Source organism: Pimephales promelas, chromosome 3 (genome assembly GCF_988280905.1).
Source record: "Pimephales promelas chromosome 3, fPimPro1.hap1.1, whole genome shotgun sequence".
Taxonomy (NCBI): domain Eukaryota; kingdom Metazoa; phylum Chordata; class Actinopteri; order Cypriniformes; family Leuciscidae; genus Pimephales; species Pimephales promelas.
In genome coordinates, this window is record NC_142771.1 from 42,687,566 (window position 1) to 42,701,970 (window position 14,405).

The 14,405-nt window shown below is 39.0% G+C and overlaps 1 protein-coding gene across 2 annotated transcripts in view; it reads left to right on the forward strand.

The window, feature by feature from the left end:
- The window catches only part of cep112 (centrosomal protein 112), a 242,407-nt gene that overhangs the window by 126,542 nt on the left and 101,460 nt on the right, over positions 1-14,405 (forward strand). For both annotated transcript variants that reach the window (XM_089128934.1, XM_089128935.1), the window contains exon 20: positions 5,009-5,191. In XM_089128934.1, coding sequence (XP_088985060.1) covers positions 5,009-5,191 — 183 coding nt within the window. The remainder of the gene's footprint in view (positions 1-5,008; positions 5,192-14,405) is intronic.

Here is a 14,405-nt window from a genome sequence, read left to right on the forward strand (position 1 = left end):
ATTCATTTCAATGACTTGCGCCGCACGAGGATGTTTTGTTGCTTCGTCAACCAAAGCGCAAGCAGATCTAGCTAGACCGAAAACAAAACAACAGGTACGCCGCACACACTCGTTTGGGCTTGCGAGCCGGCCAAATAGTTGGTTAACGTTACGTTTTGAGTGGATGACGAGCACGAGACACCGAAATGGATGCCAATAAGATTCTGAATGGAAAGTTCACTCGTAAAAAGTTGCCAAATTCATTGACAAGACCAAATTGATCTGTGTGTTTTGTCGTTGTGAACTGAGCTATCATCATCGCGATCACAGCACGCCCAGTCTGAAATACCACTTGATGATGCCCAAACACACACACACAGCTGATTTGAATTCTCCGCCCCCTCTTCAAAAAATATCAAGAGACATTTAGAATTTTATTGCGATTAATCGCGAGTTAACTATACTAATGCGATTAATCGCAATTAAATATTTTAATCGTTTAACAGCACTAATACAAGTATATATATATATATATATATATATATATATATATATATATAAAGTTTATTGCAAAATATATTAAAATATTTCAGTATGTTGAAAGCGGCAGAGCTAACGAGATCTGTTGGTGAATTTAGCTTGTGTCGACTCTGATTGGTGGACTTTTCAGTACAGCATCATGGGTAATGTAGTTTTCACCAGAAAATCCACTGTTAAACACGATTATTTTAAAACTAAGTTAAACTAATGTAGGCTGACAGAAACAAATACCATTTATAAACAACCTCGTAGCGCACAGTAGCTTTGTCTTTAAAGGTTTACAAGTTATTATTAAAAATCACTTTCCCTATAGAGAAACCGAATGGATTTTTTTATGCCCGTAACCTGACTGTTGCACTCTATAAAGTTTATGTTGACAAACAACCACTTTTCAAGTATAAAAACCTGGTAAAAAATATTCAAGGCATGTTTTTCCACTAAATTAACACAAGAAACACTATTTAAACTTTTTTATTTCTGATCCAGTACACCCCCCTCAGCCACGAAACCTCCTCATGTGCCGCTCACATCTCGTGGAAGCCTCAAACACATCTACAGTTCTCATCCTTCATCAAAGTTCAGAAATTCAGACTAGCGGGTATGCGGCTATAGGTTAGATTGGGGATGGGAAGAGGCTTGTGAAAGGGAAGGCTAGTTCTTGGTATGCTAGTGTCCTGTGGTTATTCCTGTTCATGTTCCTATTGTTCCCACTCGCACAGTCAAGACTTAATCATTCACAGGAACATCAGGAGCTTTTCTAGAAAATAAATGTGTTGAATTTTGAACATTAGACCAAGGATAAATAACTGGAGTCGTTACAAAGTCTAATAGATATATATATTTAGCATCAAGGTGTTGAGCATTGAACACCAGGCCAATCAGTTAGTGCTATGTCTATTGATTAAATAACTGAAAATGCATAGAAAGGCAAATACTTTTATTATTATTTTTTATTTTTTTTTATCAAAATTGAATTCTGTAGAAATGGAGAAAATATATTATGATTTTTTTTTTTTGAGTATGCTGAAATTTAACATCTATGTATCATATCAAGTATCATAATAATCTTGGGACTTTTTTTCTAGTTAGCAAAAAGCAGAAACAAATTTTGATCTAAATTAGATTTAGATCAGTAAATAGAGAAAAAAATATTATAATTATTACAACTACTTTTAATTATTATCATGCCTGAAATATTACAAGCGGCAAAAACAATACAAACAAAAAAAATCTGTACTAAAAGGACACTTTTATAGTTATATTTGGTGAATAAGACATTATTATTATTATTGCTATTATTGTGGGGCTCAAAATGTTACATGTAGCCCTTTATTTGTAAAACATTATATTTGTTTTAGTTAAAAGGTGTTTCATTTGGTAGTGAGTTTCATTTTGGTAATTAATTTAGCAAATACCACAAAAAAATTAATAATGAAAAAACGCCACCCATTGGTCCTCTAGACTTTGCCTACATGTGTTGTCAATTGCTGTGATCATATCATATATAATAATAGAATTGTTTATGAATCTGTGACAGATACAGTTGCCAAGGTAACAAACCCTCAATAATATTTAGTGTCTAAACTGGTCAAGCTGTAATATCACTCACCCGGAACAACTTAAAGTTGGCCAGACCGGTCATAAAATGTCATAGTAGTGTGAAAAGTGATTAATAAAAATTCAATTTTATTAAGATTTTTGACATTAGGATATTTTTTTTGCTTGATAATTACTTTAAATCCATTCTTCCCCATTCGTATATGTGCATTAATAAGCAGATTTTTCAAAATTATATATATTTACATTTTAAGTATGCTAAATAAGTACTTTTACATAATTTCAAATCACAATTGTCTTGAAAATGTGTCTAAATTTTGCTTAATATTATTTTATTAAGGGTCAACTATGCCCTGAAATGGACATGATTTTACCCAATATTGTGATATAATAGCAGACATTGCACTGATCTATCAAGAGTTTCAAGAATTCCCGTTAATGATATTTGGCCCGTGAGAGCTGGAGCTGAGATGTTTAGTGCTGCTTTAATTAGTGGCCTGTGCTCCGAGGGTCACTTTTAGCTATTCATGCCAACACAAAGAAACATTCCCCAGGATTCCTCTTCAATTGGACTTTAAAAGAGTGCAGTTCTATAGAAGTGTTGTTTCTCTTTGACCTCCTCGCCATTTGACGTCACTCTGGCAACATTGAGCTGATGTCTGAGGTCACAACAAGTAGGGAGTCAAGTACATGACATTAACAGCATCCCACTCACTTATCCACGTCAACCAAACAGTCCATCTCATGGGCACTCTTTCCTTTTAAATCAGGGGTCTTAAAAAGTATTAAAAATTGATAAATAAGTGTGGAGAAAATTAAGGCCCTTAAAAAGTATTAAAATGCTATTACATTTTTGTATCAGTTTTTCATTATGTAGGCTATATTTGTGCAAAGAGGTCGTATGCTTAAGTTTGCCTGAATTTAATCATTGCATAGGCGAATAGTGGGATTCTGTGTAGTTTAGTTGTTTAGTTTATGGAATCCCACTAGATAAAACTTGCATTGGGTTAGTCACGCAATTAATTCTCTTGTGCTTCGTCCCCACCCTAAGAAACTAAGACTGTTTAGTCGTGCTATCTCACAATTAATATAAAGTAAATGGAAGTTTATGTAAATGTAGAGTAAAATTGAAGGTCTTAAAATGTATGGAAATTTTTCAGAAAAAGCCACACAAACAAAAAGACAGAATGGTCCTTTTTGGGAGTATCTGTACTTTTTGAATAATTGAATATATTTCCCCCCACTCCGTCTTCAAAGAGATCCCCTACTGAGATCCTTCTGTCTGATAGAGAGCTGCTTCACTCATGAATTGAACGCTGGCGCTCTAGGAGGGGGCGCTAATCACATCTGCCCGGCGACAGCAGCCATTCAGCGCTAGCGCTTTAAGAGCCCGGCACCCAGCAGCCCATTCTGTGACGTTTCAATGTTTTCAATCTCTCCCCCCACCCTTCGCTCTCCCACTGTCATATCGGCGTGTTTTTGGCGTGGATTTTCACCCTGCGTCGAAAAAAATTAACTCAGATTTGTCAAAACCAAAGCCTTGCCTTTGTCGCTTGTCCGATGGGTTGAACCCATCACAGCGAGCTTGAAAATAAGGTAATCACTGATCCAAGTTATCACGTGTACATATTGCAAATTTGGCGAATGGGTTGTAGTGAGAGATCTCAGAATCAAGATACAAGTCTAGGATATTAAAACGTGTTTAACCCATCACAGCAAGCTGTACGCCGAGGTAATCACTGATGACGGGCTATTCATCTGTTATAACGTCTATATACTGCAAATCTGGCGGTTGAATTGGAATGCGAGATCTCAGAATCGAGAAACGAGATTAGGATTTTAATGCATGGGGTGTTTTGAAGAAATCCATCGTATTGCTTTAAGACTGGAGAGTTGCGCCCTTCGTTGGTCCCTGATCAATTAGCGGAGGCTCTTTCTGTTGGCTGTTGAGTTTCGCCCTATTAGAGTCGTCTGCTTGCATCCACTTCTCCTCCTCTACTGTCGAAGGGTGAAATCGATGATGCCTACCCAAATCTCTAGAATTGGGGCTGTTTGAAGCATCTTTTGTGGCCTTGTGCCTGATTGGCTGGGGGAATCAAGATCCCATTCATCACCTAGACTCAATAGCACCACAGCAGCCTCTAGCTGGCAGGCCAGGTAGGGTGCCGAGCCACACAATGTGGGGGGATTAGCTGGAAAACTGCGGGATGCGGGCCTCTAACTGGGCGACGGGGGGCTGGACGGCCAAGGTCACCATATCCCATCCAGAGGAGACTGGGAACGGACCTTGGGAACCGACACGGAGGCTCGACTCACCGCACAGCAGGTGCGAGTCAGAGAGATAATGCCACTGCTAATGCACTTTTGTGCTCTTTAAACATTTTCCTTCTTGCTTTCAATCCGGACCACTTTGGGTTTTTCTTTTTCTCAATAAGAGTTAGCAGGGATGCCGGGCAAATTGGAATATCTGAGACTCTTAATTTTCCATTTTTTGACAGCGCGACACTTCGGTAAAGGACTAATTAGTAACTGTGAGTTGCGGTATATACATCATGACAGTATGGACGGACAAGAAAATTCCAATTAAATGAATGGATGGGGAGTGTTTTCTTTTATTTGCAGTCTGTTGGAATAAAGGGGATTATAGGTAGGTCATTTCTTGCTTCCCTGGTCTTCTATGACGATGATATTGGCCATAATTGTAAGCCAATTTTTGTCTCCACTTCTGTGCGACATTTCTTCGTTCTAATGAGAGCTGAAAGAGATGTTAGCTCGTCATAATTGGCAGGACAACAACACGTGAGGTCATAGTGATGCAAAAACTTGCGTAAGCTTCTTGTGTTGTTCTGTTTTCTTCGCTGAGCCATGCACAAGTTGTCATGACGACAGGGATGTTCTGCTGATGAAGTCTTACTCCTTGTTGTCCAATCAGATTGTGGAGCTGAAACTGCAGCATGAACAGGAGCGGACGCACCTACTCCAGGCACACAATGCCGAGAAGGACAGCCTGGTCCAGGAACACCAGCGGGAAATCGATAGTTTGGACAAGCAGGCGAGGGCCGCCATGGTCCAACAGCAAACGCAAACACAGGACTGGAGGAAGCGCGACGCTCAGGTAGGGGGTCCTTTCCCTTCCTTAACGCTGCTTTCTGACGCTATTTGGTTTTGCTAAGTAGAATAATGTTACAGGTGATGGTTGTTTTTCTTTTCTTTTTTGCATTACTTTTTTTAAGAAATCGCATGCTTTTTCGCAACACGAAACGACAAGGATTCAATTTGGAAACTTTTTAGCCATTACGTTCATGTGCAACTTTCCACCGCGGGATTTCCTTAAAAATGTAATCATTTTCATTGGAAAAAGCATCTGAAAGCCACAGGCTGCCGGATTGAAGAGAGTAAATTTCCAAGCCCATTGTGACTGGGGCCTTTTATTGGGAACCGTAGGGTGCTTTCTTTTTTCCTTGGGATGTTTAAATTGGGGTTAGTTGTATGTTGTGCACCACACCGCTTTACAGTTCTGTTTGCTGGTTTTGTCGCCGCGGTGCAGGTAGCATCTATCGGCTAAAATTTATCTGAAACTGGTGCAACAGGCATGTGTTATTTAGACAGTATTCATGAGCCCATAACACCTCCATTTTGGTCATCAGCGGGTTTCTGGTGCCTGCTGTGTCCGCCGCTTCGCTCTCCAGTCTGTGGGAAGCCATTCGATAGGCTAGCCCCCAACTGTGGATTCAGTGGGCTCGTCAAACCCCAAGATTAAATGTAAATTGTCAGCATGGCTAAACCATATTTATTGGCTCCTAGCAAGAGAAACAAGCTAAGAAAAGTTAATGCCATATGGGCATACTGTAACAATCCATGGGGAAATGTTCCAATCTGCATTGATATATTAGCGAACGGGTATGGTAACAATACCTTAAGCGATCTATAATCAGTGTGTCTTTGACAGTAGTGTTATTAGTGTTTTGATATTAATGAACAATTTCAAAAGAGTTTATCGTGCCATTTTCAACTATTAAGATCATGTTTCACAACCAAAAAGCTAAATAATAGGAAAAAAACGTAACAATTGAGAGTTTTAGCGACACAACTTTAGCGATCTGTCTTTTTTCTGTTTTGAGTGACAGTTGTTTTTACCTGCTCAGCCAATGGAAACAACCATTTTTTTTACAGGTGGTTTGATATCAATGATCAATTATCTCGCTAAAAACAATTTCAATGGAGTTTATCAGTGCCGTGCTGTTGAGCGTGGCCTGTTCGGTGGACACATCCTTCATCAGCTGGCTCTTAAAGGACGAGGTTGGCTGATCTGTTTCTCTTCTGAGATTCAATCATGATGCAGTTTTGTTGCCAAGAGTACATCACATCTCTACGGCCCAAACTATCTCCATTTCAAGTAGCCCCCTTCAACTCACTGAGAGTGAAACGCAGCTCATGGACTTGAAAAGATCCCTGGAAATATATTGACAGCTGATTAAAGTTAATGCTATTTATGAAGCCAATAACTTCTTTTAACCTCAACCCTCAGAGATATCCCAAGTATTGATATTGATGATGTATTGGATCATGAAAAAAATTGCAATGCTGGGCTTTTAAGGTTTCAAAATTTCACCGCTGTAATAATTCAGTACTTCCTTGAGACGGCTAAAATTTTGAATAGGAAATCTCAGATTCTGAAACTCTCTAAAGCTTTCAGATCCGGGAATATTCCTACTCCGCTCTTACTTCTGAAGGTTTCATTAGGCTATGATGAATATCACCTGGAATAGTTAATCTATGATTTATTGAATGAGCAATGTTGTTGGAAGAGCATACAAATTGTTGACCAGTGTTGTATATTGGTAACATTACAAAAATCATTCTTTTTATTATATCATATTACCCTTTTTTCCCCCTCACTTTTCCACCTGTGGCAATATTACTAGCTAGACTTCCTATTGGACGCTCTACATTTCTGTTTAGTTGCAATCAGCTCAACAACTCTGGGGGAATGTGTCCATTGCTGCTACAGATAGCTTTAAGGAAACTTCTCGGAAATTAGTATTATGACCACGAGCCTAAAACAAGCGCTAAATATGTGAAATGCATCAAAATCAATGTTTTAAGCGATCCAAACTTAGAGCACCTGTAAAGTGTATACTGTGATCTGATTCGCTCAAAGTGTTTCGTTCCGCTTTTGGCGCATAAACATTATCGATCATTTATCGACCTCTTGATATCGTTTTATCAAGAAAAATTATATCGCGATAATTATCGTTATCGTTTTATCGCCCAGCCCTAGATGTATGTGCTTTCGATTGTGTAATAATCGGTAACGACCGTGTCTGGAATAGAGTGAAGAGTTACAGGATGTAATTGGAAGTGTAGATTGGGACATTGCACAGGACGGAATTGAAATCATCTCCCATCTCAAGTTATTCGATCATAAATATTGTGCGTTCTGTATTTCGCATTAGCTTTGAAGGATCAGATCACAAGGCATATTTTGACCTCTGTTTAGAGCTGACCACTGAAATAAATGACAGTTGTAAATAAGCATGTGTACAAACTGCTGTGCCACAGGTCTGTCCATTCACTGTTGAGTTAAATTTTTGTTTAATTTAATGTAATTTAATTAGATATCAGCCAACATGTACTCTAGATATGGTATTGGCAATTAAAAACTCTTGTCGGTTCACCACTACTCATTACTTCATACAAAAATGATCCTATTAAGTTTCCTGTGTTGTATTTCTGTATTTTATTTCAGATTTAGTGAATTCTGATTCAAATGTTGGACATGCATAAACACTGGTTTTCCGACCACTCCCCTCAAATGCCATTGGTAAAAACATAAACATAAAGCTAGTCCCACCATTGGTTGAGCAAGTGTCACTGTGTTGAAATGGTTGGATACTGAATAGTATTTGTTTGGTTATATTTAATCAAGTTAAGTTATATTTAGAGTTGAGAGTTTTGGGTTGGGTGATATTAATGAACAGCATGTACTTACTATAGGATCAGGTTTTGGTTTGGTATTACAGTAGATGCATGTTATAGATAGATTAGATTGATTTTTTTTTTATATTTGTCCTCAAGAGGAAATTTGTTTCCACTGTAGATCCGGAGACACATAACATGCTAAACTATCCTATCATAATACAAAATAAAATAATCAGAATTAAATACAAAAAAAACAAGTGACATATCAATGGTCGATTTCCTTTTTGTATAGATAGATAAATAGACCCTGTTCAAAGACTGTGATGACACGTTTCCACAGTTATGAACATCATGTTTATAACACCACACTTTGTTATATTACCATGGCAGTAAATTACAAAAAGTTTCTAATACAACAGCTGAGAGCAAATTTGTCAATCTTTTTTCACTCTTTTGAAATGATTTTTGTATTGTTTTGTTTTTTTTTTGCAAAAATGAGAACACATTTATATCGCTATAGACGTTTACCCAACTATGACAAACCCCAGAAATGTGAAAAGCGCCCATTTTGCATAATTTACTCTTATCACTGTAAGTACATTCAACAAGGACACTGTCAAATAAAGTGTTTTTTTGTTTGTTTCTAGTCTGTGATTTTAATAATAATAAAAAAAAGATTGACACTGGAGGTGATGTTTATCCCGTCAGTTCACATTCCATAAACCTTCACACGCCACTAGCAGTCAGTGATCCGGTGACGGGTACCATCACTCACATCTCTTCCTGGAATACACACATGTGATGTGGTCAGGACATCAGGAGCGTGCAAGATGAGCCAATGACTCGTGCTTTTCTCAGCTTTTGTTCCAGGTCGCGGTGACTTGTTTTCGCCCTGTAACGTTGGTTTGTCACGGCCCGTCCTGTAACCCGCATTACATGGTGTGTCAGCGTGTGTTTTCCTGTTGGTTGCAGGAAATCACAGCACATCTGGTTTTACAACCATCATGTCCGAGTTCAGTTTCCATTCAGAGGTTTGCTAGATTTAGCTCTGGCCGTATCGATCTGAAGGAAGATGATGAGGGAGTTCAAATCCCCTCGTCTCCGGACTGGAGTCTGTGTATTAGTTTCCTCGGACTCTGCCGCCCTCCGGGTTCCTGTTTTCATAAGTCTGTTTGAGGATGAAAAGACCCAAAAAACATCAGGATGGTTCTCAGTAAATACAGTTGCCTGAAGCCAGCGCAGTGAACCAATACACAGCAGACTCCAGAGACCACATGCCCGTTCACAACATTATTATACGGAAAACACTCATTGGGACTTTCACCATATACACTATCGTTATTAAACGTAGTGCTACATTTCATATCGTTCTTGTTTAAATAATGCAACGTTTTTATAACGATGTATTATCTGCGGATTGAGAATTGCCGCATTCGTTTGATTTGATCTCCAGACAGATGTTACCGTCTCAGACACACGAGAAGGAATCAGTTCATTTAGACCCTCTGTACAGATGCTTCATTCTGCTGCTCAAATCCATTATTTTTGTTTCCTTGCGATTTCATTTTTGACAAATTACGTTTTTGGGTTGGGGAGCGGTTTTTTTGTAGTTTTATTTCTCATTAATGTAACATGGAGTTCAAACAGCATGGGAGAGCATCTGAAATCCTTGGAGTATAGCATCATACCGCTCTGATCGGCAAGTTAATGAAGCTGTCAAACTTTCAAAGAACTTGATTCCCCAGTAAGAGATTAGAACACAGAAAATGAAGGCAGACATGGCATTGGAGATCAGGCCTGCTTTCTGATGTGCCAAAAACAACAGGCTTGTTGACGGCGGTCACGTTGCCTCTTGCGCCAGCAGGGGGTTTGTAGTCAGATTGCCATACCGCCCAAGTAATCTCAGAGCTGTGTTATCTAGGCAAAGTCTGGCTGCTTCAGCTCCAGGGTCTTTTCTTCACTATTGTGACGCATATCTGAGTAAAACGGCAAATCTTGTATTATAAACGCTGAAATATTCAATAGGAAAATATGAATTGTGATTTAAGCGAATGTAAACAACATTCACTTGTAGGGCTGCAGCTATCGATTCTTTTTGTAATCGATTAATCTAGCACTTAATCGATCGATTAATCGAGTAATCGGATAATTTGTTTATGTGTGTTTTTAAGCAACCAAAACAAATAATGTATTACGAAAACGATAAGGTGTTTGGCTTTTATTTCTTTAAAAAAATAGAGGTATTTATTCCAACTGCAACATTTGGCTCCACAACTAATTATTGCAATTTTTACCCATTTAGTGTTTATAAGTGCCAGTGCCAACAATTATATAACAATACAGTTAAAACAATTTACTGTAAAACCTGTTACATGTAGCCCATAACATGTAAAACTTTGAATACAAACTTAAATAGTAAAGCCCATTTGGCCTTAGTTTTGTCTTCTTAATACAACATTACAAAAAAAGGATTGCACCTTCTGCAAATTACCCACCTGGAAACAAAAATAAATTATTATAAAATATCAACCCAAGCAGGTACACAAATGTGTACAATTTATTAAAAAAAAAAAAATGGAAATAAAACAATTATAAATAAGAATCAGACTTTTTCAACTGTAATCTCAAGACAAACATCAGAGTGTGTGTGTCCGTGTGTCTCACAATATTTGTTCCTCCATCACGTCCCGGTGAATGTATGCTGAAATTTTTGTTGCGTGGCTACATAAAAGTTTAAGCATATGATGAATTGCCGCAATTGGTCTGACTGGCGCGTGAGAGAGACATGGGTGCACGCGCTCGCTTACCTCTCTGCCGCCGTGCGCGAGCCGCGGTGGAGCTCAACGTCTGGCATGCGCGCTCGCACTAGATTACAGCATATTTTAACTTGCGAATTAATATGCGGCGGTAAAACTAGTCGATCACGAGTGGCTCAACAGGTAGATCTATAGACGAACTCATCTTCAGGCATTTGACCGAAGGGATTGACACTTCAGCGTGAGAAATCGAATTGCGCGAGTCTCACGCTGAATGCGTGAGAGTTGGCAGCCCTGCCAGGTATACTTTGCAGACACATTGCATCTTGTTCTCTCCCTTTATAAACATATAATGATCCCAAACTTTAGACATTCTCTGCCATTTATAAATCCAAATGTATCATGCGCTATGGTGTGCTTCCTGAATAACGGTCCGTGTGAAACAATCAGATCCCTGCGTGCGCGTAAAGTGCGCGTCATAGGAATTTAACGAGGCTTCGAGGCAGATTTTTTGCCTCGAGGAATTTTTGTAATCGAGTAACTCGAGTAACTCGAGGAATCGTTTCAGCCCTATTCACTTGTGTATCAGTATATTGGACCTGTGCATTAGGCCTTAAAGGAACACTCCGACTTTTTGGGACTTTAGCCTATTCACCTTACCCCCCAGAGTTAGATAAGTCCATACATACCTTTTTCATCTCCGTGCGTGCTATAAGTCTGTTTGACGCACCCACCGCTAGCCTAGCTTAGCACAAAGACTGGATGTGACTGGTTGCAGCTTTCATAATAATCCAAATGAGTGGCAAAATAACGCAAACGTTTTCCTATTTACATGTTGTAATTTGTATAGTCACATAATGTACAAATAACAAAGTCAAATGAGACACAGACATCTTTTAACCGTATAAAACCTGGGAACTATTCTCTGAAGGCGAAGTACTGCTACTTTGGTGGAGTGATAACCGCATCACCTGAGACACGCCGTGGTGAGGAGCGGATAGTTCGTTCAGTGTTTGGGTGACAGAGTCAGCAATTTATAAATAGTAAAAGCGTAGTTTACAGTCATGGGTTTTCGCTCTATTGTAAATAGCTGTGACTGTAAACAGGGGAGGTAATACCATGTTTCACAGAATTCCAACTAAAAACGCTGACTGGATGAAGAAATGGCTAACTTACTCTGGATATTTATCCAAACACACCTACATAGATTATCAAGGGACATTATGTTTGCTCGGTACATTTCAATGGACGACTATTTTGAAAAAATGGAATTTGCCACACGGACCATAATGTGCTGAAGGATACGGCCATCCCATCGATAGCACAGACAGGACAAGTGGATCACCTGCGGCTGAGGTAAGTGTTCCGTTATGTTTTTAGATGACCTACTGTAACAGTGCCATTAGCCAGATCTAATGTAACGTTAGTGACACTATTATATGATTAGGGTATGAATATGTTTTTATCTTGATGCGGTGCAGACGCGCTTGGAAAAAAAACGAGCGCGTTCACCGCGTTGAACTTGCACCCTGCGCGCGGCGCGCCTAGTAGCCTAAATTTGAAATAACCATGGAAATAACGAACTTGAGCGTGCAAAAGGGTACGATAGGCTGTGAGTTCATTGTGCAAAAACAATTTGTGCTATTACTTTCCCCTTATTCTATCCTATAGTAATGCAATACTGTATATTATATAGGCTACTGTTGAATACATTTGGTTCAGCTAATAAATTGCATTTAAAATATATTGATTCCTGTAATAATAATTATTTATTCATGTGATATTTATAAATCTGGGTGCGTTTTTGGTTGGAAATCAATGAAACATGCTGTGTTACCTGGTCTCCCCTGTTTGTTGTCACAGCTCATACAATAAAGCAAACACCCATGATAAACTATGCTTTTCTATCTAACGTTAGTAATTGCTGACTCTTTACTCCAACACTGAGCGAACTGCTCCTCGTCACGGTGCGTCTCAGGTAATTGTTATCACTCTGCCCAAGTAGCAGTGCTTCGCCTTCAGAAAATATAGTATTTATACGGTTAAAAGATGTCTGTGTCTCATATGGCCTTGATATTTACACACTCTGTGACTATACAAACCACAACATGTAAATAGGAAAACGTTTGCGTTATTTTGTCACTCATTTGGATTATTATGAAAGCTGCAACCATTCACATCCAGTCTTTGTGCTAAGCTAGGCTAGCGGTGGGTGCGTCAAACAGACTTATAGCACGCACGGAGATGAAAAAGGTATGTATGGACTTATCTAACTCTGGGGGGTAAGGGGAATAGGCTAAAGTCCTAAAAAGTCGGAGTGTTCCTTTAAAGTAACAACAGCCTAATAAATGTGTGGCCATCTGTGCCATTAATGTGAATCAAACAACAAAAGAAATTACTCGCCACTGTTGACTCAATGACTTCAATAATTAAAGTAGTTAAATCGATATAGTGAGGACTGTGCTGTTTTCCAGACAGCTGCACAGCTAATATTGTCTGTCACGGTAATCTAAATCGCTATCGCTAGCACAGCATGCTAACATTTCAATAGCCCGTTAATCTGCGATCTGTGCTTGCCGTCTTTTTTCTCTCGCACACTTGCGCCTAGAGTCCACTTGAGTCCATCAAACAACTGTTGTGAGTTGGATCATACATCTAAGACGGTGAGTCATGGCGTCATCTCTTGTCATTGTCACTTGCCACATTTATAGACGAATCCGACGAGCGTTCTGTGTAGGCTGCCATCTTGTGGCGACGCCATTACTGAGCTGTTACACCGGCATAGACATATGCACCGGTATGTAAACAAACCTCGGTGATAACGCAAACTCGATGACAGCTACAGCCAGGCAGAATGACTTGTTGGGTTGATGATGTTAGACAGTGGCCTCCAGTCACAGATGAAGGTACAAACGATCTTACAGATTATTTATGAAAATAGCTTGACAAGCTAGCTAGGCTAACGTTTGCTAACGAGGAAACTATAAAAAGATCTGTCCATTTGGCACCAATAAATAAATAAATGAAATCAAATAAACAAATTCATGTTTTTCATTTGTGTCCATTATTTATCTCATTTTCACATTGCAACGGGCAAGGGTAAGGTAACGTTACAGCTAGAAAGTATACATAATATCGACCAATTAGTGTTTTTAAACCATGGAAAGAGGTCAATATAACAGCAGGAGAACAATTATGTCACATAACGTTATATTTAGCTCAGGAAAGCCATTTAATGACCATAGCATGTTAATTGAATAGAAAAAATAGCAAGAGAGGATATTTTGCTGATCACTATATCACATATTTATTATATTTCTTTACTTATGTCATTAAATAATTGTTATTATACGCGAATGTCCGCGTCTTGTACTCGCCCAGGAGATCTGTGTAAACCGTATGGCTCCAGACAGGGGCAGTCGACCCGGGGTATTCACAATGTTTTCTCTTCAAAATTGAAATTTTACTGCCACCATTGAAACAATTTATAACGGAAACTGTTTACCCACTCGACATTATACAAGGGGTAACGTTGTAACGTTAGTGACAGTCGTAAATCGCGGGCTGTTTATTCCAGTGGACGCAAGTTGCAACTAAAACAATAGGAGGCAATGGCGCAACGCTACCCAGCAACAGCTCAGTAATGGCGCC